Raw genomic sequence first — 26,723 nt, forward strand, 5'->3', positions numbered from 1 at the left:
AAACTCTCTACTTAATAAAATGTCACTGGCACCCATTCGACACCTGGCTCCTCTCAGCGGCACGCAGTTAACTACAGCGTCGAGCTTTCATACGCGGAAACAGAGTTTACGTAATCGAAATCCGCTGTTCATCCCCAGAATAGAGCAATCCGAGCACTGAGAGCTTACATTAACGTGATCGTAATCCGTGATGTAAATTATTTCGGATACATCGGATCGTGGTTAAATTGAGTAGAAATTCAAAACCGCCAAGTTAACATTCGAAAAGACAGAACGAAGCAATACTTCTCGATAACCTAGAAAATCTCTCGGGTCCAATCCCTATATTTTTCTCTCACTCTAGAAACATTCTTTCCCAAGTTTTCGGCGAGAATGTTCGGATTCCCTCGTTCCCACCAAAAGTTCTTTGATTTCGATACAAAGAACGTCATCTGTGCCCACCGCTCGTGGTCCGAATGGTGCAGTCTTATCGCGTAGCAGTCGCCGTTAAGGAGGCCATTGGGGTGGCAACACACGGGTCGTCGTAACGCTGGAGAATATTAGAGACAGTGATGGGAGGGATAGGGAGAAAAAGTTGAGACAATTCAAGGAAACACGGATATCCAGGGATAGTTGCTTCGTAACGGTGTAACTGGTCCACTGGGGTTGGCTGTGAGAGCTCAATAAGGGACCGCTGCGCCGATATCGAAGAAAAATACGGAGATAGGATTCGCGCAAGAGTTACACGGCAAAATGAAGAAAGCGGATAAAAGGGACAGAAAGAAATCCGACGTGAGTGGATCGGCCAGCGTTAGAAAAAGAAAAGTATAATCCGAACGGTATTCGATCGCGTCTGTGATGCATGTTCACGCTCCCGCGGCGAATCCGTTTTATTCGACGCGTTCGGAATGGATCGCGTGTCTCCCTCCCCCATTTTCTCTCTTCCACTCTCTTTTTTACCCTTATTTTTATCCCTGGAAGAATTTCATCTATATTTAAGTTGCCGTGGAACAATATTGATTCCCAGTGAAATATTTGGACGGTGAACGCGCACGTATATTTTCGACGTTTCAAAGATATATCGTCTGGCGAAAAAATGAAACTGCGTCGCGAGGAGATAGCTATTTTATAGGAGTTTCGTCGAGTTTTCGGTTATTTGATCTCCTCGTGGAGAATGTTAAGATTTCATTGAGATCCGTCTTTCCTTACCTTTCCGATCTTTTTCATCTCAACGATCACGAGTTCTAAATATATGTAGAAATGCATAGTTAAAACGTCGCGTCGGTACGATTCATAACGCAGGAATCAGTTTGGCCAGTCGTGAAACCCGTTAATATTATCGTTGAATTGATCTGAAGATAAAATTTCCACGATATCACGTCGTAGCAGGATAAATGGACAGATAAGCGCACCACTGATTACAACTCCTGTCACCGTTCTCCCGGTCGCGAGCGATGTAAAACAATTCGCGATGCCGAGATACCGCGTTTTCTCAAGGCACGTCAATGAAAGTGGCAATTTTCCGTGAAATACTGCAGTCGCGTTAAATCTAAAGATTCAAGCTCTCGTTGCAACGAGGATTTTCAAAGCGACGCGAGCGTTTCTTCGCTATTCGATTCCCTTGATCGTGCGAAACGTTCGACGATCTCGAACGGAAATTTTGACAAGCGCGTGCCAGGAATAAAGAAAAAATGTTCGAGAAGAGGATTTGAGGACGCAATGCGTGAAGCACGAAACGAAGTTGGCGCTTACCACATTAGGCCGGGACAGGGAGGGCGTCTTAAAAAGGAAATGCTCGTAGCAGTCGCCTCTCTCGGCGTGCTTGCTCTGAAAGAGGATTCCACGGAAACGCGTTGCTCGTCCGGAGGATAAAACGCGATCCCTGAGAATGCTAAGCAAACGTGTGTGTGGTTGAAACGCGTGGTGGAAACTGACGGAAGGAATGGTTTGCGTTAGGAATTGGAATCCGGCGGAGAATTCCCGCATAGAAATCCACGATTCATTCGAGACGTGGAAAGTGTACGACGTTAAAAATTAAAAGCACGAATGGAGAGATTCTTGACCCGAAAATGCTGTTCAAACCAGTGATCCTGAACGAGGGCTGTGTGGACCTTCGGTGAAATCGGAATTTGGATCAAGATTGCGCAGATATTTAGGCTATCGGTGTTTTGATACCGCCCATAATATTTTCGAATAAAAAACAGACTGAATGGTATTTTTGGAAGACGTATACTCTTTATATAGTGTTTCCTTCGAGTTATTAAAGTGAACACTGCAAAGAAAATCAATTGGAATCTCAGCTCGTGGAACGGTACGATGCTATCGAAGTAAACAATTTTAATAAAACGATTCCTCAATTTCAAATAAACGCAAGTACTTTTGCAGTGAGCTTAAAATTGGAGAAGAGAAGCGACTCAAGTTCTTGAGAACCGTCCGAACACAGACATCGGGGCTGAGAGACTTTCTTAATAAGTTCGATTAGAGACGACTAGTTACCGTTAAAGTGAAAATTTTGAACGAGTAGAATACTGTTCACGTACTTTTTTTTTTTTATCGTGAATGGTACTATATTACTATTCAAATCGATCTTTTCGACTGCAAATCTCATTCTACTAATAATCTCTTATTACAAGTTTTCTTTACTTATTATGCGGATAAATTCACCGAAACAATTGAAGAACATTATTAATTTTGAATTTTAACTGGCTGTAAACGTGATATACTACTCGAAGCTCCGAATTTTGTCAGAAAATGTGTCGTTTGGCAAATAATATTTCAACAACAGGTGCTTGTAGAGAATAGATTATGGCGCAATGCACGTAGAATAATTAATATAATCCATTATCGATGAATAACAACACACTCTTCAATAATATAGTGTCAAATTAAATCAGTACCAATTATTTCAGTACACAGCCATAATAATTTCCCTTACAAACAAATTGACCCGATTTTAATTTGTAGAACAACTCATGCGTCCTACGCAATCATTCGTTCTATGTAAAATAATTAATTACATGTATTTTATTTCATGTAGAAATGTACGTCGATCGTATACATATCCAGTAATTTTCTATATGAAGTAAATTCAATGTTTCGATAATTTAATTAAATTATTGTACTGATTTAATTAAATACAGAAAAAAAATTTCATTCAATATACACTCATACATATATAAACATGTAACTTTTACTTAGTTTATGTTTAGTATTTTTATTAGCGAATATTAAGCAAAATAAAATAATTAATTAAAATTATACATTAAACTGTTTAATGGAAACGTGTCTTTGCATTCATAATTTAAAGTGCATTCTGTCCATTGAATTAATAATTAAATAGCTGCATTACCTTGCTTGAACAAGGGTAGAATATGTCGTACACCCATACGTCGAATTATGCAAGCATGGAGAATGTGAACAAAAACGCGGAATCCGAGTCTCCCAACTTGAAACATTCCAGAAGTTAATTTATCGTCTTCATTAAACTTTCTCATAACGATCTCTCCGTCTCGGACGACCCTCGAAATGCGTAGCACGCTCAGAGGGAACAACTTGCGATCGAGTTAAGAGAAAATCAATCGACTCCAGTTACGGAACACGTTTGGAAGTTGACGCGAACGCACGCGCGCTAACAAGAAATCGAGGAGCCGAAACTTTAACAACGGACTTCCGCTTTTCTTTTGTAGTTCTAGGAAGATTCTGAAAGAGTAAATTAAGATTCGAATTTTATGGTTAGGAGTTGAATAAGATGCTTGGTTATTTTTGTACTTGAAATTTCATATCACTCCAATGTACTCCGACTCTGTTTTAATATCTTAAATCAGTTAGAAGGCAACCTGTCCACGATCAATTCTATCGAAACTCCGGGACTGCCTCCAACGGATGACTGACGTGTTCTTCCTCTCGTGCGAGAAACCAGCCAGCCACAGTTCGACTTTCAACGAACGTTCATACCTCTCGGATCCGACCAGAGGCATCGAGAACTTGGACCTTCCATCTTAAGTTCGGGCTGCTTACGCTCGCCCGAAAATATCCTCGGGCTATCTCGAAACAAAGTTTTAATTAAAGCCGCTTTGTTGAGCGTTCCGACTACACATCCAGTTTTTCCTTTTATTCTTCCCTCTCACCATCCCCTTTTCTTTAACACGCGCCGATAAAGGCCACGGACACGAAATCTTTCCGCGAGATACGATCGTCCGCAGGCAATTTAAGAAATTGTAGCTATTAAAGCGTGTCTCAAGATTTCTTTCGGTCATGCGATCCAACTTTTTGTTCCACGTACTCGTGTATACCGTCGCGTACCAAGCAACATGGTTGCCAATTAACATTGGTTGTTTCTACTTATTCTCTGTGTCTAAATAAAATTCTCACATCGACGATTATCTCTCTCTGAATAATCTCTTCTCTGCCATCCTCATCCTTTTTTTAATATTATATCTTCTATTTCAAACATCGAATTCAAATCTTTTATCGAAAGGAAAGCACGAATAAGATAATTGAAATGTCACACTAAGTCCGATCTGTCGATGCGGGTACCCGTCAGCAGCTGTATAGGCTGAAAGCACAGTTGCTCCTCTGATCGTTCAATTTAAGTCGAGTCGGACACATTCAGGCCACGAATGAGTGAATCCTAACCTAGACCATCCAGAAACTCCGTGTGCCGTTGACATCTATAGTAGCCCACCTGAAACTGGAGGTTTCCGTCAAATGGCCGTAAAAGTGGATATTGGTTAACACTGGGAAAGAGTTAGGTCCAGTCGACTAAAACCACAGACAAGGGGACACTCGATGTTAGGACGAAGGACTACCGTGGAAGCAACCGATTGATAAGAACTTGCTGGAAGAGGGATCGACTGCCTGTGATGGTGGTGTGGGAAACTTTGCAGTGTGTTTGACATTTCGATGGAAAGAAAGAGACGTACGAGAAGGGATTTATGATAGTAATGGAGCGTTCGTTGCATTTCGTGCTGCACTTGCCAGAGCACTTGGTGGAGTTGTCTGAGATGAGGTCTACTTCGAGTTACGTACTACGAGTACGTACTTTTAAAATTAATATAATTTTAGCAAGACAAGAAAATGTACTCGCTTACAACGATACTTAATTCCGTGAGATCACCGGTGGTATTCTGGGACTCTTCTAATTGACACAGGGAATACGAGCTGTCGAAAGGCCGAGTAAAAGATGGAACGTGTCCGACCGGTGTCGCGAGAGCGTCACAGGGAGACCTCGATATATACACGTCAGAGGATACAACCCGTGCAATGGTGTACCCGCAAGGGTGTTGCTTACCAGAAGCGTCTCTTTATTGGATAATAAATAACCTGCTTCATTTATAAGAAGGCAACAGAGCGCGGCGTAGTCTGTTAGTCGAATAGATCTTACACCAACCCCTTTCTCCAGCTGTCGTTTCACAGAGGTTGAGTAAGGGTTACCGTGTTCCTTTAATACTTATTTAATGCTTCGCGAATGGTTCGTTGACGTTCTTATCCAGAAAATTTCGAGGTTGTCGGGACGATAAATGATGGCTCGTAAATCAGCTTGTGTATTTCAGGACGGGACACGCTTTACACGCTCAGTCAAAAATGACTCGTTATATGAATCAAGACGGCCGGAACTCAGCTGCTGCACTTGGAGCTGCACTCTGTGACAAATCGTCGAGTCTGGTAATTTTCTTCGGAAAATGATGAGCTTGTTTGCTCCATTTCGGGACGCCTAGTCGCCGAGGACAGCCCGAGTGAATTATTAAAGCAATCCTAGAGATTTAGAAGTCACCCTTTGTCGGAAGGTGTATCTATAAGTTTTGTGGGCTTACAGGAATTGCTATTTGTATACTACTCTTCTTGTCTTAATACACTACACTTTAGTACCGATTAATAATTAAATATCTTCTATTTGAATCTCAAATAAACGTGGACAATGCGCGTCACATTTTCCAACGTTCATGGCGTTCGAGACATCGCTCGATGGCAGTTCCGAGTAGTTCGATTCTTGCAGGACATCCCGTCGTAATTTTCGATAGACTGAGTTTATGGTTGCGGAGGATCGTAAAGTTAAGGCAGCGACAAAGCTGGGTACGAGGATGGAAAAGGATGTAGACGAAGAGACTGTCAATCGTATAATATAACAAATCCGACTTACCATTACAGCGCTATTATTGGGATTCTATGCGCAGTCATCAGTCGTTAGGAATTATAGTGAAATAAAATAACGATATACAATTTCTGAATATGCCGTGACTCGCATATTCGTTTGTCACTGATTGATATTTTACAGTATTTCACGTCGAATTCTTTGACGCGTTAAATTCTCATTCATCGGTTTAAACAAACTCGATATATCATTAATTCAGAGTGGATTTTTTCGTGATATGCAATAACTATTTAATGGACGTTATACACAGAATTTTGTTTTCGTTATCCGACACAATGGAGCGACAATATACATAGAATCATGGAGAATAAAATAAATTCAGGAAATGTAATAAACTATAGAAGAGTCAACGCGGAACGTGAATATTTATTATTCGTTTCTTTTAATGGCAGCATTTATTATTAATAATACTCTTGTGTATATTCACGAGGCCAACATTTTTGTCCCTTTGCTATACAGGGTGGGACAATATAGCAATATTAGTATCTCAGATATTTTTGAAACTATAAGTTTCCAACTTTATATAACGCGTGATTAATTAATCAAAATCGTTCAAGTCTACATTCTGCGAACCATTTGCCAGAATTTCACGATACTTCGTTAGAAGCTAGACGATTGCGTACGCATCGATAATTCGAAAAAAATGTTCGATTTCGCTCGACATAGTACGGTTTTTCGCGTGAGAGCAGCACTTCGAGGCCTTTCCGCTTGCCATCCATAAGAAAATCGAATTTCGACGCGCGAGCGAGCCGTGTCCCGGATATCTCTTTCGACGACCGAAAGGTTAAGTCGATCGCGCGTCAGCCAGTCGATAAACAATAAAACCGGATGCATTAGTCCCGCGCTGCTGGAGTTCCAGTTTCCCTCTAGCCTCCCACCAATCCTCAGCCAGCGACAGAGAATTTGTATTGCGGATCAACGTATTCGGGAGATTTTCTTCGCACTTGATTTACCTCGTGGTTCTGTGTAACTATACATCGACCCACCTCGGTTTATGCTGTGCTTGGGATAACATAAAAGCGCACACTCGTAAAATTGCAATCGCATCATGCATCGTCGTAAACATAATGCCACGTAATGGCCTTGTAAGGTTTTTCCCGGATGTATCTGCACTAGGCGAAAAACGGTATCCCTACAGCGGTTAACTGGATAATGGATGCAAAATTCGAAAACATCCTGCTGGGTGCGAAAAAAATATTAGGAAAAGCCTACAACGGAAGAGTCCGTACCACGTTATTTCCAACTTATGTGGGTCACTCATTGCCTAGAACTTTTTCCGATATTCGACTTTGGTGACTTTCATAATTACAGTCATTGCTGTAGAACGTTTCATCGCGGAATTGTATTTGACGTTTCGACGATAGTGGCTTCAACTCGCCAAAGACCATTAAAGGATTTTCATCGAAATGTCGATACCGTGTCGATATTTTTGAACTTTGTAATTAGTGTGCCCGTTCGGGGCAAGGGACACAGAGGCAGTGAATCGAGTTTATCTTGTCTCACATTTGTCTCACCTTACGTTCTCCCGAGTTATCGAATTTTCATTTATTTTTTCATAGTCTCGCCTCGAACAAGTCTAGGTATAAAACGCTAATTATTTATTCTACTCTCCCGCTATGCCACTGTTACCTCCTCTCATAAGCGTCAATATTGTCCAAGAAAACATCGCCTACGATAATAATGAATATTCAATCTCCTCGTTGAAGGAAGCTCTACCGCGCTGAATATTTCATTCTCTCTCGCAGGATGGAATCGAAGCGTGTCGGTGGTGGAATTAAAAAACATTTTAAAAGATGTCCGTCTGCGAGGTCGTTCGTAAAATGTCGCTTGTCGTAGAAATTTGCGTAGATGCCCGAAAAAGCAGGACGTAAGCTCCGAAACATACCTACGCGATCTGGTGCTCTGAGACAGAGATAAAGGAACGAGGTAAAAGAAGAGCAAAAGAGTAGACCGTTCCCGAGGAAACGGCCAGCTCTCCCGGGCGAATGAAAAGCAAACAAGAGTCGCGTCTCTCCTCCATCCTACGAGGCATTCCATCGATTGACTACGTATTTCTCTCCGTCCATCCCCTATTTCATTCTTCCCTGACAATTCTCAAGACACCTCGAGCCCATTCTTTCCGCGAACGCAATAACAGACGACGAGCGCGGCGCGTCGCGACGCAACGGAGCGTCTTGGGAAGAGACAAGCACTGCCTAGGTCAGTGGTTCTTCGTCTTTCTGAGTTTGGAACACGGTTGGAAGGACGATTTGTAATACTTTTTAGGCGAAACGTTTCCTCGTTTCTGCTTAGCGCAGGGTTAAGAATCACTGAGTTAGGAGAACTTCGCGTTCTTCCAGTGCTCAATTATTACTGGCGCACAGGCCGGGTCAATCTCGGGCTACTTTAAATTACTTAGCCAGGTGTGCCCATCCCTCTGGACCTGGGAAACTTTGCGGAATGTCTCCTCGGGGAAATTTCGAGCGGCTGATCGAAAACTAATTCGTCGTACGCGCAGGAACGTCAACGAGGAGAACGTGGCGGCGGCTGTTCGACGATAAACGTCAATCGTGATGAACGTCGTCGAACGGATACGTCTGAGCTCTACAGCCTCGTGTTTTCTCGTCGACGGTTGACACGATTTACGAACCACTCGCGACGGAATTTGTTTATTTGAAATTGTAGAGCGAACGGCGTTGAAGCGACATTGTGACTCGTACGAATGGTACCCAATTTGTTATCCGATGTTCACTAGAATCTGATTCTGAATTTAGACCTAATTTACTGGTTGGTCGTTTTTGTTTGCTTTTAGTTGTTTATATTTGCAAGTTTCCCGTTGAATAAATCTAATATTTCCGTTGGGTACAATAAGCGTAAATATCGCTTGGGTGTTAAAAATAAAAATTAAAGGCGCTAGATTCGTGTACATTTAGCAGCATGACAGCATGATAAAGTCAAATGGTCCAAGAGAATTAAAACAATTCCCGAAATGCCGTTATTCCTGCTCTAATTAATAAACTGCTGAAACTGTTTACCTCGTTATTGAGAGCAGCGCTGCACTCTTTTAAACGGTAACGCTGATTGTGATACGCGATACCTACGATAACAAATCATTATTCTATAATTTAAAAATATCGCGCACCAAACGTGACAATCGTTTAGAGTGAGATTTTAGTCTCTTCGCTACATACGCATCCAATTCAAGCTAGAATAAATTTCAGCGAAAATATATTTTTCACTAACAAATAACAGAAAAGTGTAGATTTAATCTAGACCATGCAAATGTTCACGTCGTCCATCATTTAACAGACTTCCAAAACGACTCCAAATCTCCCAAAACGTAACCCTTCAACGCGCAACAAGGCATCGAAGTGCACAGTTCGTCGAAAACCACGCTGACAAGCGGGTCATTCTATGCCGAATCGATCACTTCCGCTATCGATGTCAGGGACTCTGTTGGAATTAAAATACGATGCAGTCCATCTAAAATTAGGGCGAGTTAAATCATTATTTTACAATTTCGCTAAAACCATTGATATGGAGGGCAAAAAAATGCTCGATTTGACGTGGAATGAGTGGAACGCGTCGATTTACCGAACGAAACAAGGAGAGGAAATTGGCAGTTAGCCGAAGGTTCAATTTTTCAGAGCTAATACTGCTCGAGCAGAGAAAGCTGCGCGGTGGAGGAAAGAGGGTGGCAAAGGAAGGTCGGATGGAATGAATGGGACAGTCGACGGACTCAGCTTAGGAAATGAGATCTACAGGCGAGCGAACTGGACGCGCGAGAGTGTACCATCCAAGTGCAATTTTCATCCAACTGCACTCGTTCGTCGACGCTGCAGCTGCCACCACCCTCCCGCCGCTGCCGGTTTTACACCCTCTCGCCAACCACTCTTCCTCGTCCCTACTTTTTAGCCGACCACGTTTCCCCTTATGTTTACCGGACTGATTGCGTTTTCGCGAACAAATATCGCAATATTATGACGAGGCTGGTTGGTTGCGATTGGTTTATTACAGGGGACAAAAGGACGAAATCTGTTGTTACCAATTCTGTCGATTTTACCGCACTTGCAATGATTCTGCGCTATGTTGCGATCACGTTTTAGACAGTAACAGAATTTTGAAAATTACACCCATGGCAAATTTTATTAGATTTAAAAAGATTCTACGTCGCGATTCTCTGTAAGGTGAAATATGTACAGGCAGAGCCACGTACGAGTATGGTTCGAAACGTATAATTTGTTCGAACGCCAATTGTCTGAACGTTACATAAACGACGCGACAAAGCTCAAGTGGACGCAATACACGAGCCGCATACGTCACGCGAATAATTGTAAAAATCCTTGGTCCTCTGTGCAATAACGAGTCCGATTTATATCGCGAAGCGAGATTTATTTCGCGCTCGCAGAGAGCATTAATTCGCCAACGGGGACGATTTAATGCAAATATAATTGGATCCAGTCAACGGGGCGCGACGAGAGCACAGGAAATTAAAGCGGGATGCTGATCGTCGAAGAATTTGTTGGCTCGATGTTGCGCGCGATGACGAGGTTGACATTCGTCTAAACATTGCAATACCGTGTCGCCAATTATTTCGATAGAACCGTATATCGAGATGGACTAGAATTATACGAAAGTAATGCGCAGCAATTTACTAACTAACAGCCTCTGAACGCAACTCTACGAAACGAAAAGGGAAGTGAAACCGTTCAGAGTTCAACTTGGCGCTCACTCTTGCCCCCGGCTACCGCTTCTTCGCGAGTATTCAGGGATGATCGATTCCGTTTCGAGGCCAGCTAAGCGAGAGACTCGCGCTCGCCGGGCCAAAGATACTCCGATTTTAAAATGAGGTGCATTAGCCTTTACCAGCGAGGGAGCCGTAAGAAGTGGCTTGCGGCTCGCCGAACAAAAGGAAGAAAGAGCGGAAAAAATAACGGAGCCAGCCAACTAGACCAGGAATTCCCAATGGAAGCTAAGGAGTGAAAGATATAAAAGTATAGGAAGGCACAACTATTTCATCTAACTGCTCATCGACTAGCGCAATTAATATTATGATTCCAAAGAGGAAAAGAAAAAAAAAAAGAAGAAGGTGACACCAGATTTAAAAAAGAAAATTAGACTTACTACCACAATTTTCTCGCCAAATGCAAGCCCCTGTCCTCCAAAATTTTTATCTAAAAAATGAACTTTGTCATTTCTGTAAGAGGGAGCCACCAACCAGAGAATCTCGAGAAACAGTGGGCCAGAAGAGCCCGAAACAAAGAGACAGGAGAAAGGAGAACGAGGAAAATAGAAGAGCGACGAGGCGGTTGCCACTTCATCTCGCGCACAGCGAGGCTATGGCTAATTAATGCACTTTTGTTTGCTCTCCGCGGCCTTGGCTGTACCTACTCTGCGAAGACGCGGAGGGAACAGGGCGAGCGTTGTTGAAGGCATGCATTCCGGGTCGCAATGGAAAGATTACTCGACGCTACTTTAACTCTATCGTCCCCGTCGATGGAATTGCGCCGTCGGTGTCGTCTAAAATAATTAGCTCGACACAATGCCCCACTTGTCTCGGGGGGAGATGCGCTGCGAACAAAAACGCGAGGAGTTGCGAAACAGCTCTTCTCGGGTCGGGGATGTCCTGAAATTTCACGTAGTCCGTTGGTTACGGAACACCTCATTTTTTTCTGGTCTCGAACGAGGAAAATGAAAATAACAAGACGGAGCACTCCAAGCCTCGGGGGTCTATGAAATGTTTCGAAGCACGGGATGAATGTTGGGTAAATTGAAGCAATTCTTCCAACAGGAATGGGGTCGACAAATGACAGACTTTGCGTAGTATGTGTCTGGGAAGCGCGGACCGGACTGTGATTGCTTTAAATGGATTTTCGTATTTCTCGATTCTTATCTTATTTTGCCTGAAGAATATGACGAGAAATTTAGAAAATTAGGATTAACGGTTCGACTTACCTCTTGCGGTGAGTACAGGGAATATTGCAACGGATGGAATACGTTAAAAATAGTTTGCCTTAATTAAAATCAGAAAATACAGCTTTCCGTGCGGTTAAATTTTCAGGAGTTCTTGGAAAGTAGTACTCTACTCTGTTTAACTTAAAAATGTAGACAGTATAGCTGCTACGGAAATGGAAAAGATATAAATGGTTCGTGCTGAAATTCATAATGCGTCAAACTTCATGGAGTGGAGCGTATAACGTACTCGGGCATCAGTATTGCTTTTTTCGTTAACGAAGAATGGAAACATTTCTTGGAATTTGCAATCTATTTGGAAAGTAGGAAACTCATATTTGGCCGTTATATCTACTATAGTTGTTAGCTTATTAAAGATTACAGCAAATCATAAATTAACTAGTTGAACGTGAAATAGAAAATCATCGCTGTCACGCGTACGCGACTTTGGTCTTTTAAGAGAAATATCGTGTTACACCGAACCGATCGTGTTAATAGATTATTCAATATGTACTTGACGCTCATGCATCGAACTACGTTAATGCAACACCTACATCATGTATAAGTAGAAGCATAAACTCCGAGGAAGACACGGAATAGTCTATAAATTCGTCTCAACGTCAGGATGTCTTTAGAAATTGATGCAGCTGTCTCCGATGTCGGTGAAATACCAGAATAATGGTCCATTTAATTCTCAAAGAACGAACATTCGCGTACGGTGCCATTCATAGTACGTACAAATGTACAAATTTCTGTAGTTAAATGAAGCTTCGCCACAGACGGGTCTAGCCAACCATTTAACCCAAGCCTAACATTTACGGGAACCCCGAATCTATACAAAAAAAGTCTTTTTAATGCACTGGAAGCTTGTGGAGTTAAGTGGCTTGTGCTTCTTTCAGTCTCAAAGAATCCCTAATTATAATAAAAGTTGATTCGAAATGGAAAATTTTCTATAGAGAACAGACTGTAATTTAAATGATGCTTGAAAACTGCAAAAACAGAGTAATTTATTTGGTGAATTCTAATTCAATTTATTCGCTAATTAAAATGCTACTGCTAACGTATGTATGTATATAAAGCGCACTCTTGAAATAGAACCTTAAAATAGTTGATTAAAATCGAGAGATTTCCAAACGATTGAAATAGACTCGAGTCTGTCGAGGGACAAAGATAAATTACATTTAAAAATCTCGGCCAAATAATAGTTCCCTACGATCCCGAATTCCGCATGAATCATGAATTCTAATCTAGAAAATTGCTTCCAGCGCGAAGCGTGTAATCCTTTGACGTTCCTTCTCAATAGAATTCTTCTCCAAGCTTCGTGTCGAGTAACACGCCAAGTCACCGTCACACGGTATCCATCTTGATCGCTGTTTTTTAATTAACTCCGAAACACAGAAGCGAGCCGTTTCATTAATAAACATTGCCCCTACTCTAGCGTCGCGCAAAAGAATCCGGTCGCAGAGCAGCGCGAAGATTATGAAAGTGTTGGACCGATTAAAATTCTTCAGCGTTGCGGAAATTCATCGTGACTCCTTTCCTACTCTGCGAGGGTAGCAAACCTGCTCTAAGTTACCGTGTCCTCTTCATCTCTATATCCATAGTCATGAGAAACTCTTCGGCTAATCGAACCGAGGGTACAACCGTTTGACGATACCCCTCGCAAAGAAGCGTAAAGTGTTCGCGAATGAAATTCATCGTATAAAAGTCAAAATCAATACCAAAATTAGCAATGGAACCCCTTTTTCGAATAATATCTTTCTTCTACAATTTCTCTTTTCTAAAAAGTTGTGGATGACCGGACATGCAACATTCATTAAAAATTAAAATCCTCTCGGCAACTTTCACGATGCTACTTTGAAGTTCCGTTTGTATTGTTTATATTCCAGAACTCAGCAAATATGTGTCCATTTTCCACTTTTTATCCACGTGTACGTTACGTTGCCATCCAATTAAAATAATTCATTAAATTAAATTATTTCTCCACAAGACCATGCTTTGGCCTCTACATCATGATTCAGTATTTTCCTTTTATTCACTGTCACGTTTAATCGTACAAATGTGAAATTCATTTCATCTTGTCGTTTCTATCATTGTTGCATGTAAATTGGCTGGAATTCGAATCTATACAGCTCCAAAATTTACTACAATATTATTAAACGCAACGCGTATTTATTATTCGATGGTATGTAACTTGTGGCAATTAATTATCATCGATATCTAGGGGTCAGGTAACATTTCATCGCGTATATTTGTTTCCATCCAATGTTTCGATGTTGCTTTATTTATAGCGTCACCGATAATAACCAAGTTTAATACGATGCATCTTTAGTTCGATTTAGCTTTCGAGCTACGGCACAAATGAGTATCAGAAGCGAACCAAGCTCGCCGTGAAATTCTGGACCGCAGCTTTCGTCTCGTCGGCGTCGCGTCGTACAGAAGTTGGTTTCTCGTATCGGTGAAATATCGAGCTTTCTCGCGGATTTACCGCGTGGGTGCCCACTCTTCATCGCGCCGTCATGCTTGAATTATTTAATTGGATTCTGCTTTTTGCTTCGCCTGTAAAACGGTGTACAACGGGCGCGCGGATTAATTTTGCTTACCGGTTCCGAATACGAAGGAAACGGGATCGCTGGAGCGAACGGAGCAGTTCCAGAGGATTCACGAATCGTTGTGCATTTCCGTTTTCCTCGCCCACGGCGTAAAAATCCGCCTGAGTCAGGACTCGAAGCACAATAGACTAGACGAGACTTTGTCTCGCGTCTCGAGCGGATAACTCGTAGGGGATTGTCAACCGTTTGGCTTCCTCGACAGGTTTTCTGACTCTTTAGTGGGTGGTAAGCCATCGCTACGTGGGAATAGGGGTAACGTAGAATTAAAATGGAGAGTGGAAGGCACAGCGCTGGGTGTAAATTGTGGTTTCCTAACGTGGACGTTGAGAAGATCTGGAACGGGCTTGAGGAGGAGACGTGCTCTTTGCTTCAGAGGTAGTTAGGTAGTCTCGAGAAGCAAATGGCAACTCATTTCAAGAATCACATTAAGTTATGTCGGTACAATTAACCATTTATATGTGTTGGAACAAGCTAAGAATAGCTGATTGCGAAGGGTGTGAGATAACGTTAACGAAAGCGTCGAAAGAAACGCGCTAATTCAAATCAGCGCGACTCACCTCTGTCAACGGGAACATTTACACAAAAATGGGGGCGCAAGCGAGACGACGCCGACGCCGACGCCGACGTCGGAAACATGGCCGCCGCGACGAAAAAGAAGCGAGGGAACGGGCACGTTCGCAGAAAGAAGAACGGGATCGGTTCATTGAAGTGCCGACTTCAAAAGGATTCGCACGAACGGGGAAGTGGAATTTTCATTATCGGAATACCGGTCGCTGTCAGTAAACCTCTTACTGCTTTGATAAGCGCGTCCCTCCCATGCCCCCACGTCCGTGTCTCGCCTTTTGCTAAAGAGAACACGGGAGTAAAAAACGATCGTGTAGATTTAAGCACCTTCCCATCGTTGGACGAGTTTATGTCGAGCGTCACTTCCGACGCGAGGCGCGAGGCGAGACGTTTGCGATGCAATATGGGACTGCTTGCTCCTCAAAAACAACAAGCCCTTACGAACGATTCCAATTTAGCGCGACACTGGCGACTTCTCGGTAATTCCTCTCTGCAAAGTGGAAAATCAAGACCGCTGGATTCATTAATGAGACAGCTACAACCAGGACTAGGAAAACGATTTGTTTTCTTTTCGATTCTTTTTAAACATTTCATAAACGATTGATTTTCAAACACTACTACAAATAAGATTAAAATGTAGATTGCAGAACGCAACACGTTTCCTTAATCTCATCTTGAAATTTGATCTCTCAGGCAGGAAAATATGTACCGTCGGCATTGTAGACGCAGAGATCACTCGCCTTTCCCCGAATTGGAACGTTCGTTTCGCGCGAGTAGGATTTGAAATTATTGCGAAATCGATCGCGTTTGGAGAAAGGTGTGCATGCGAAACTGGGCGGGGAAAATCCGGCTGTCAGAGAGATGTCAGTGAGAAGCTGGATTTATGCACTTCTGGTACGAGGATCGGTAAATCGTTTCGTCCCGACGTTCCTGTATACAAATCCATTATGCGCTCGGTTCTGTTTTTAAAATAATAAGGGAACGCGTGGCGTGAAATTTATATAGAATTTTCGTCATTCAAAGGCTGTAAATCCATTCAAGACTTGTATCTTTTTACACCAAACCCCACCCTTCTTCAAACACCCGTTTTGGGTTTCCAAGATTAGAGATTCTCAAATTAATTTACACCCCGTCGCGTCACGTCGGTACGGCTTTGCTCCAACTCCAATCAAAGTTACTTCGAAAGACAGCCTTGCGATAATTACGAGCAAAGGCGCAGTTACAAGGTAACCAGTAATTACGTTGAAACGCTCACCATAGGAACTCGATACCCTTGAATCTCTGAAAAGCGGGTCTCCATAGGGTCCGAGTTTTGCAAAAAGTTCATATACTCTCGAGAAGTGAGTCGTGGTAGCCGCGTAAGAAGCCAACGGGTGTCCCATTTGCAGAGTTCTCGAGCAAAACAAACAACATCGACGACCAAGTACTTACCAAAGGGCCAGTTGGTAATGCAGAATCGCACGGTTCGGCTGCGACATGTCTCTGAGGAAGTTGGCGAAGTTGTAGTGCATCTTGGCGTTGTGAGGCAGAGACCGCAAGCCCGCTCTGCAACAAGGCGATTTCGGGTCAAACATGTAGCGTGTATTTCGAGGTCAGAAGTCTGAAGAAACTGAATAATTTCTATGACCTCTTAAGTCCAAGTCCAATATCATGATGCAAAAGCGATTATTTGAATGATCGTTATGGTAGCCAACATTTAACAGATTCTATATATTATAAAATCGTCCAAGTTTCCCGAGACTATAACGAACCGATTGGTTCTGTTTAATACAACACCACCAAAATATCAAACATCTATTTCGGATCAGACAAGATCCTCGTCCTTTCTCTCGTCAACTCCCAGCTATCTGTGATAGTTACGCTTCGTATCGTCGCACACGGCCCAATTGCTTTTGTACAACTTTCGGTCATACGCGTAAGTACGAGGCTGGCACAGCGCCACGAGCGTTGTTCGAGCCGTGACGGAGAGCCTGTCGTAAATCTCGGCGGAATTACTTTGCGATTTGGCGAATTTGGATGGGAAGGGAGGGGATCCGCGCCGCGAACAGGCTTACACCTTGCGAACGATTGGCGAGGGAATTTCGTTAACGCCGAGAATTCTGATTCTTTCGTTGAATTCTGGCTCGAAATTTAATTCCCCGCTTAGGAAACATAACTGTTATACGCAACGAGCTTGTAATTTACGGCAGTAAAAAGCCAAAACAAAGTGCATTCCAATCTTCAAGAATTTTCTCTATACAATATCTATACAATTCTCTATAACAATTTCTTATTTTTTATTTTCCCTTAGGGTTTTCAATTTTTCCTACCTCCTAAACCCAGATGTTAAACTTCCAAGGTACTAACTTGCTTCTACGAAATTTCTCCTTACGCTTTTGAAGAACCGGCCGTAATTTTTTTATTATGAGAGTAAAGTAGTTACACGTGAAATTAAGAAAATATCCCGGAACTTATCGTAAAAGTATCCACATATTACTCGAAAAATTTTATGGTAGCTGCCGGTCATAAATTTCTTGTGTGTTTCAGGAAAGACCGTACTTTCTGAAAAAGATTCTAGCCAATAGAAAATGTTGCCATCGTAACTGAAATTATATTTTGTTGAAATTTCAAATTTGGAAATGTTCGATACACTCCCAAACCCTTTTTCTTAAAATAGATTCGATTAAACTTGTCTTAAACTAACCTGAGTAGAGTTTCCCTGGACGTCCAATCCCTGTTTCGTAGGACCGTTTTGTAACACCCTAAAATCAGGAGAAGCGCTATTCCCGCTGTTATCAAGCTTCTTCTCCGCGGTATCGCCGTCCAGCAGATTTGCATTCCGTATACGACCAATAGGATCCAACCAACGCTGTAAAATCGTTTCTTTTAACTTTTTCTCTCGTAGACGTTTTCGTTTGGAAATTGCGAAGAGTGAACAAAAATTAATATTACCTCGGTATGTACAGTACTCGTTCCGCGACGACGAATCCAACGGTAATAAAAAGATTGGATGCGGGCAGGAACGGCAGTACCAGGAACATCCAACCAAGAAGAAGAGGTGGGTGCCTCTGTTGCTGTAAATGAAACGCAGGTTGCTGCGTTAGACGGTGAAAAGCGTTCCGCCTTAGAATGAAATTGCACGGCTCAACCGCGTAACGTTGTGTTAGGCACTAACTACGTATTAAATAAAGTTTATACAAGGAAAGAGCGTAGCGCTAGGTTCCGCTTTTGTTTCGCGGTTCCTACAAATACTCGGAAACTTGTTGCGAATACATAATATACTTACCACAATAATACACTTGTAGGTTTTATATTAAAATAAACGAAAAGAATGCATGTAATGCTGCGGAGGATCTCCAAAATTTACATTTTGGGCCACTTGCAAAAGGTAAACGTGGTCGAAAATGTTAGTTTTATTAAAAAGTGTTATCAATTGAAATCGAAGTGAAATATAGATAGTCATTCCAGCCGTTAATTCAGAACCACCCCGTATGTCGAAACAGAATTCGCCAAGAGAATAAAGGTCGCGAAGACACATAAAGTTTACTTACTTCGAACTTAAGAAACTGAAACTTTTCAATCGTCAAACTGTTTTAACAAATTTTGCTGTTTCTCTAGAATCCCGGTCTTCTGAACCAGAAGACTTTCTTTCTTTTTTCTACTGGGTTGTCCCGTTGGAATTTAGACGTCAACGTTTTAAAGAATTACGAAGGAGCGACTTATAACTTCGGATAAGCCAACGGAGTAGCTTTTTTGAGCAATAACCGACCGAGGCTTCGTTCAGAAGGTGGACAGCAGAAATCACGCGCCAAGGGCGATGGATTAAAGTGTCGAGAAATGAGATCAGCGCGAGACGCTTCGAGTGGAACTGATTGGGGAGGGTCGCTGCTTGACATCACAGGCAGCCAAGTATGTTTGGACACGCTGTCGAGAATCAAAGGTTCGTTGACGCCCCACAACGTGCCTCCTCAAACGTGAGACATTTCACTTTTTTCTGTTGCAAAAGTCATTTCTGCTAGAAAAAGATCTGCTTGTGTGATAAACAGGAGATACATTTTAGAAAAGCTTTTCTTGGCAAATTCAGCAAACTTGTGCATCGATCCGATATAATCCTTGAAATTTCCCAGGGAACAAAGATCGAGCCGAATGACTCGCCACTCTCCGCGATCTCTTTACTGTGAAAGTCCAGAGAGAGCGATTTCGCTGCTCGTGAATTAGAACGTAAATTTCGGTATCGAAGATCAGTCTGGGATTCCCCTAATTCGAAACCAGCTGCGGAGGCAACAATTGCTGGAATCGAGCACGGCGTCGATAAAGCTTTCGAATCGATAGTGGCGGAAACTTGGGACCACGGAGCTGAAATTCGCAAAATAATTACGATCGCTAAGGCGAAATTGAGCACTACGGGTTCGGGTCACAGCGGGAAATTTGCGGCTTTCAGCGGCTTTTGTTCCTATTGACATTCAGCACGGGAATTTACGTCGAATTATTTTTCGACCAATCAACTCAAATTTACTAAATGAAAACACATATGAGAGAACCAACCAACGTTGTTATTCATAACGAATAAGCGATTAATGGGTTTCTTTAAAAATTACCCAAAAGTAATCTAAAACTGTAATTATCTGGATCTACTGTAGATTGATTACGATTCATAATATATTGTATAAAAAATAGTTGGAACATTTGTATCTGTTTAAAATGTTTTCAAGAGACAACTGAATATACGAAGGCTCGCGGAACAAACAAAATGGAGAAACTCTCGGTAGATGGTATAAATCTCGCGCTGAATTCTCCGCGAAGCAATGAATCTACAGAGATAGACATTCTTGCGGAAATATTCATGAAGAATATGATAAACATGAGAGCGCAGCTGAAACATCAATTCGCACGCACGTGGAAGCGAATAAACACACTCGGGTGAAACATCGCGAGGTTATTGAAGAGGAATCAACGTCCACGGGAAAGGTACGTGATGAAATGGAGAAGCGAAAAGAAACATGGGGAATCGAGGAACATAATACTCTATTCAGGGAATCAGAAGCGGCGCGATATCGATTTCGATAAAAATGACAAAGACGAGTGGACAACTTTTGACCGGGGACAGAAAATAGTAAATACAGAAATTAAGAGCAAGGGTGCTTCGAGCGAAGCACGAAAGAAAATAATAGAGTATTCTCGAAGGAAAGATAATTTGTCATCGAAAGAGAATAAGAAAGTGGAGAATCACTTTGACCCCGAAGAAGAAAGAGAACGTATACAATATGGAAAGAATGAAAATCAACAGTCTATTCGACTGCTGCCGCCTGCGATGAAGGAAAATATAAAGAATATTATTCAAACACAGCCAACAAGAACGACCAAGAAAATTTTTGTGTAAACTGTGCCAGTTCTTCGAATATCAGGCGTTTTTAATTCTTTCAAAACGCGCAGCGAAAGAAAAAATTCAATCGTGAAGTTTACTCATTTCAGAGTTTTAAGAAAATTGTATTCTTTCCTTTGTAAAAACAAAGGACTGCTAACTGAATATTCGTCAAACGGAGAATGTTACAGTATTTTCATTGTGGTGGCACAGGGAAAAGGCTAGGTGGTATACTAATTTATCAATTAATTAGAGTCGACGAAAATAAAACAAGGTTGGAAGAAAAAGTGCTCGATGATGAATATAAAATAACTATAGACGAATCGAACTATACATCACTTAAATACAGAAGCAGTGTGCGAAAGACGACCTGGAACAAGTATCGGAGTTGACTGAGAGTAATGATGTCACCGACAAAAGTGAAGAGTCATCGTACGAGGTGCGCATGGTAAAAGATGTAAGTGTCGGAAGTGTCGCGGTGAATGATAAATTGCGGACAAATAAGTGTGATACGGATGATCGCTCGGGAGATGCAAATGTTCAAGTGCGAGGAGCAACAGGGATGGTAGACGAATTTGCAACGCGTGATTTTGAGGTTGACGAGTTGGAGGTACTACTTGCAGCGCCATTGATCGAAGATAACGAATCTGGGGTGCATTACACCGCGGGTATATTCGAACTGTTTTGAATACCAAAACAAGTGGAGAAGCACACCCTTAGGATGTGCTCAAGAGGGTCCAATTATACGTCGCTTAACCGAAGGACTCCTGGCACATTCTATTAACCGATCCGATACCAAACGGTATAAAGGACTGTTGGCTGAAACTGCCGATAGCAATCATATCCTCAGGCACGCGAGGCTGGGTTAAGTGTAACCGAAAAGAACAATTCTGGCATGGAACACTTAACCGAATTTTCTTGTCGATACAATTTGAAAGACAAAGACTTGGCAGTATACTCGGGAAAAATATGCACAATCGAGACCACTTCGTTTTGACGAATATTACAAATTTTCGAACGGCTCAGAGTTTCGAAAATTTGTATCGTTCCTCTAACGAGAAGGAAGAAAGTATGAGAACGAACGGCCATTTGTTCTATTTCCAGCGTGCAAGTTCAAGCAACGAATCCAGCGAAGGAATTCCAGACACTAAATTCGAGAGGAAACTGCAACCTAGTTTCTTAGAAGTTTGCAAAATCCGCCACGGAACTAGAATATAAAAGTGAACCTTTTGTTCCTCTTCCTTCGGAGCCGTTTAACCCGTACTCCGATGGGAAAGGAACCGCGGGATACGCGCAGCCCTCGTCTACTACATCTTTCGGGCAAACTTTTGAGCAGCGAAGTCACAAACGACAATTTACGTACAGTTCCTAGAACTGTACTCACGTCGCCACTATCGCGCGTAAAAAGTAGCAAAGTGGCAGATACGTACGATGCTTGAACCGGTATAAAATTGACAAACGAGAACGTAGCAACCGCTACCAACGCGAATTTGCCACGCTAATCAACGTAGAAACTACTCGATCTCTCGAAAGGAATATATCCGACGTAATTCGTAGTCGTGGCAAGCATTAAATTGCTGAAAATGAGTAAATTAAACGCTTGGCTGGTATCATGAACGAATTTGGGTGTAATTATTCCATCGCAACGGTCGACTTATTCCACTTTCAACGAAACGCTGGTTAATAGGGTCTCCGTTCAAACGTTTATCGGGCCACTTCCATCGGAACTGGTTCTCATTAATCGAACTCGCAATCTCCCACGGACGATTGTTTTTTCGTGGCCAAATTACCGTCGTTTGTCGCGACCAGCGCGCGTAAATAAGCTGGAAAAGTAGGGGACCTCAATGATGAAACGATTACTGGACAGGAAATGAGTAAACGCGAGGCGCGAATCAGTGAGCAGTTGTCGTCGCATTATTCAAAGATGTGTTTGGCACGAATCAATTTCAGGTCAGCAGTTCTATGGTCACCGCCGCGTACATTGTGTGTTTCAGTGCATCGAGAGAGACAACAGGGAAGAACGGGAAAATTACTACCCGACATATTTGCACGTCTCTCTGGAATCAAAATAAATTGATAGATTGCTGGGATAGTGGCACGCGCAAACAAACGTTTTCTTTCTATTCGTAATCGATTAGCTCGTACATCGATCGAAGGCAGCATGGGAGAGTGTTGCGTTGCACGACGCTGGGGCATGACAATGAGTCTAAGTCATAGAAACTGTCATATTTTGCGATGAAAGAAATTGCATTGCTTTAAATTTGATAAAACATTAGTATTCAAGAAGCGAAGACACCAAGGAGCTCTAGAGACACGGGAGCAAAGGTTTCCACCTCTCTGCAATTCTACCTCTCATGAAAATGCCATCTCATCGACATCAATAAACGTTTCCGCGTTCCGGAAGGAAACCAAAGCTTCGAGTTTCCCTATCGATCCGCGAAAAGTTCAATTCTAGGTCAGAACACATGTCCAAGAACCTTGTTCCGACGCGCTTCGGCATTCAAGCCGGTAACGTCTCTCGTTACCTCGCCCCTCGCGCGTTAAAGTATGTCAAAGACGCACGCTGAAAGCGGACAATACAGCATCGAGAACAATGGCGCGAGGAGGCGCTATTACAGAAACATCTTTCAAATCGGATGTTAGGCACAAAGATTATCTGGCGGAGGGAAAGAGGTGACAAAAACGGCCTCGTTCCTGAAAAAGACATCCGCAGTACCATCAACTCGCGCTCGATCTCGGTCGTCTCTAACTGCCACTCTTCGCCTAGAATGGAAGAGCAAGTGCGAGGGGGCGGAAAGGGGGTGGCGAGTGGCAACGTTAAAACCACAGATACGGCCTCCTTCGAGAAAAGTGGCCGACAACCCGTGGACGGTAGGTTTACCGTCGTTAAGGTTTTAAAGAGGTCATTACGCTGAACGCTTAGCCGCGTTACCAACGAATGACCCGAAAGACAGAGAGTTGCGAGGGTGGGAGGTTCAATGGTGTTTCAGCTCCTCTCAAGATATCAAAACAATCCGTGTAAGGAACACAACATGGCGTGTACATCGGCGAGAAAGATAAACAAGGACGTCCAAGACTTGGGAATCACTTGAGAACTTTACAGCGATCATTACGTTGAACACTCGGCTGCGTTAGTGACTTATGACCAGGAAGACACAGAGTTCCTGGTCGGGCATTTGACTTGGCACTCGTGCCGCGAAACTTTTATGGCGTTCGAGCCAAGTACAACTTCATCACGGTCGACCACGAGGATCACGGGCGTAGAACTTGGTGGTTCGTTACTCCGAGCATTCCTGGTCGAAACGTTTAACTGCGAAATGACTTCTTGTGAACGATAACTGGTCGGTCATTCAACTTCTCCTTGATACCTACGAGCGTATTCAACAACGCTGGAGCAATTGTTCCCGCTTGCACTGGCTCGATTTGGTGACCCTCTTTCGCAATGGACGCCATTACGATGCCTGTAGAAAGTTGCACCCTTACCTCGAAATCTGTGAAGGCTTTGTACGTAAGAATGAGACAGCCGCCGAAAAACAGGCAGGTCGCCAGGTTTCTAGTGTCGGCCAACGAAGCGACCAAAGGAACGGATCCCATCTGCCAGTCGTGCGAAAGCGTCGCTGGACAGAGCAGCAACCAACAATTCAATGCCGCCAGATAGCAGAACGTCAATAATCTGAAACCAAAAAGACAGGAGCGGTTCGTTAACACCATGTATAAGTAACGTGCTAAAAATTGATGCGTTCAGTGAAAAATTTACACCGCGTGATTTTCGCGAAATAATCGTATTTCACTGTCAGTTGAAGCCCCGTATATGGCACGCGCGGCTTATTATCCCCCGAAAATGTCAATCACCTGTCAGAGAAGTGGTCGATCGAACACGTCGAAGCCAGACTTACTGGGGGTGTCAAACTGCTGATTTCTACTACTTCACTGTCATCGTAAATACAGTGTAAGTAAATATCGAACTTGTTATCTAGGGGACGAAAAGGAGAATATATCGCATACTCTTGGAAAGGCAATATCTACGAATCACTTTACGTAAAAAAGAACCCTGAACAGAACAATATCCCAATACACAACACGAATACTAAAGTCCACGCTCCAGTGTCCGAGGGTACCCCAACCCACGAGACATCGCTGTCGTCGAAACGTGCGTGGCACACTAGTCTTCCATTAAGCGTCGACGAAGAATAAAGAAAGGAATTCTCGGGTGCACCTCCGAATGACCTGAATAGCTTCTTTTCAGTTCCCGCCAACTCGGGTCCGTATCAAGCGCATTAGACCCCACAAAGCAGAATCGATATCAACGTACCAAAGTGTCCTCGATGCACGGCTGCATTAAATACTCTCAAATCGTTCGCTTCTCGACCTACTCGAAACTACGATGAAGCGACGTAGAGCTCTCTGTAATCGCAACGCAAACTTGCACTGTGCCGTAGAGGAGTCATTCGAGTGCAAAGGGTTAACAAAGTCTGTCTTTCCGTATTCCTACACGTCACGTCACGTCACGTCACGTCACGTCACGCCAATACCATTCTCCTTTCGTTGCTCTTGTTCCACGAGTTACGTCGATGACAGACTCTCCTTTGCACGTTTCACCCTCTTTCCCTTCACTTTCCTCGTCTTTTATTTATTTTTTTTCTCGCGGTTCTTCGCTTCCCCGTGTAAATTGGCCGACGATACTTGGAGCTAGAGGCAGGGTGCCCGTGGCCAGCATTGTTCGACAGACGCGAACGTTGAAGAGGCCGACCGACGCCGCTGGAGAGTCACCCTCCGATGCTGACGTCGTGCCTCCATTTTCTCTCTATCAGCGTCTACCGATATAATCACCGATATAATGGCCAGGCATCCCACTAGCGAGCGTCTACGGCGGTCTTCGAGGAGGATGCCCATCAGTGTATCGCCGCGCCTAGTGGCAGAGCTTACTCGGCAAGTCTATTGTTCGGCGAACAACGCGACGCGGCACGCGTAACGCGCTGTTAAATATTCGATGCATCCCCGAGAGTGTCAACCCGCGTCACGCTACAATCCTCTCTAATTGTTCTCGACGTCGTCTGCGGTATTATCAAAATGGTCCGCGTTTAGCCGCTGGAAGTGGAGACATCGAGTGGACTGACGGCCAAGCTCCGAGATTGCCCAAGCGAGTTGACATTTTTTTATATAATTAAGTGTTTACGGTTTGTGAAAAATTGAGCGTGCGTAGAGTCGAAAATTTTCTAAAAAAAAAGCACCTCGTTCACGCTTTTGCCCATTTACCGTGTACTCGTACAGGCTCAACACGCCCAGTTAACGAGTTTCGCGCATGTGCCCTTCATTTTCTGGATTTAATAATGCCAGGCTAGTAAGCCGGTTAATGCGTGCATTACATTTGGCTTTATGACGGACTACGTTGTACCGAAATTCTGAAGGACATAATTATCCGCATTAACGAAGAACGCGGAAAGAGAGGGCGGGGACAACTGGAAAATATAAATATAGCCGGCGCAAAGTGGCATTGTTCCGGCTCCAGTCAACCCTTTTCGCGTACCTAACGAGCAGCGCGCAGCATTTCCCGGTTTCGTGACACACGTGTGTACGTACAACAATGGAGCGTCGGACGAATTTGTTTTAAAAGGCCCTCACTCTGGGATATTAACACCCAGCAAGCTACTGCATCGCGTTGCTTCTCAATGAGAAGCGAAATATTCGTGGCACGAAAACGCGAAAAACATCTCGCTCATCGCGTCCACGTTACCACGTTACGCGTAGTACAATGGTCATTCTACTTGAAGGGATTATAATGTCACCGATCAAACTGCTGCCGGAATACATATTTGAGTAGCGAAAGGACAGTTACGCTTTTCTATCTCAGGGGATTTGTCTCCCAAGCGTCCTGCTTTTCGTTCAAAGGACATGGATCGTCCTGTTCCTTGCGGTTCAAGCGTCGCGTTGGTCGACCGACTTCGGAACGAGTTCTGCGACAGGAACGAGAGCACGCAGCAGTACCATTATGTGCATACCGACAGGCGACGCTTCAGACGAAGGATATGGTACACGGTACACGGGATACGTGGCATCCCGAACTGCATTGCGGTATACTCGACTTCCCACAGAGCAAAGGTGACCTTCCGTCTCTGCTTCCGTCGCGGTAAACTGATCCGCGTTT

General features: G+C 43.2%; 1 protein-coding gene across 1 annotated transcript in view; it reads right to left on the reverse strand.

The window, feature by feature from the left end:
* LOC128885298 (protein O-mannosyl-transferase TMTC1-like) overlaps window positions 1–26,723 on the reverse strand; it is a 152,811-nt gene that overhangs the window by 12,080 nt on the left and 114,008 nt on the right. Inside the window, exons 7-10 of the mRNA XM_054139278.1 lie at window positions 24,062–24,251; window positions 18,169–18,290; window positions 17,921–18,085; window positions 16,669–16,782 (exon numbers count right to left, since the gene is read on the reverse strand). Of these exons, the coding sequence (XP_053995253.1) occupies window positions 16,669–16,782; window positions 17,921–18,085; window positions 18,169–18,290; window positions 24,062–24,251 (591 nt within the window). The remainder of the gene's footprint in view (window positions 1–16,668; window positions 16,783–17,920; window positions 18,086–18,168; window positions 18,291–24,061; window positions 24,252–26,723) is intronic.

The sequence above is a fragment of the Hylaeus anthracinus genome, unplaced genomic scaffold (assembly GCF_026225885.1).
Source record: "Hylaeus anthracinus isolate JK02 unplaced genomic scaffold, UHH_iyHylAnth1.0_haploid 11981, whole genome shotgun sequence".
NCBI classification, from domain to species: Eukaryota; Metazoa; Arthropoda; class Insecta; order Hymenoptera; family Colletidae; genus Hylaeus; species Hylaeus anthracinus.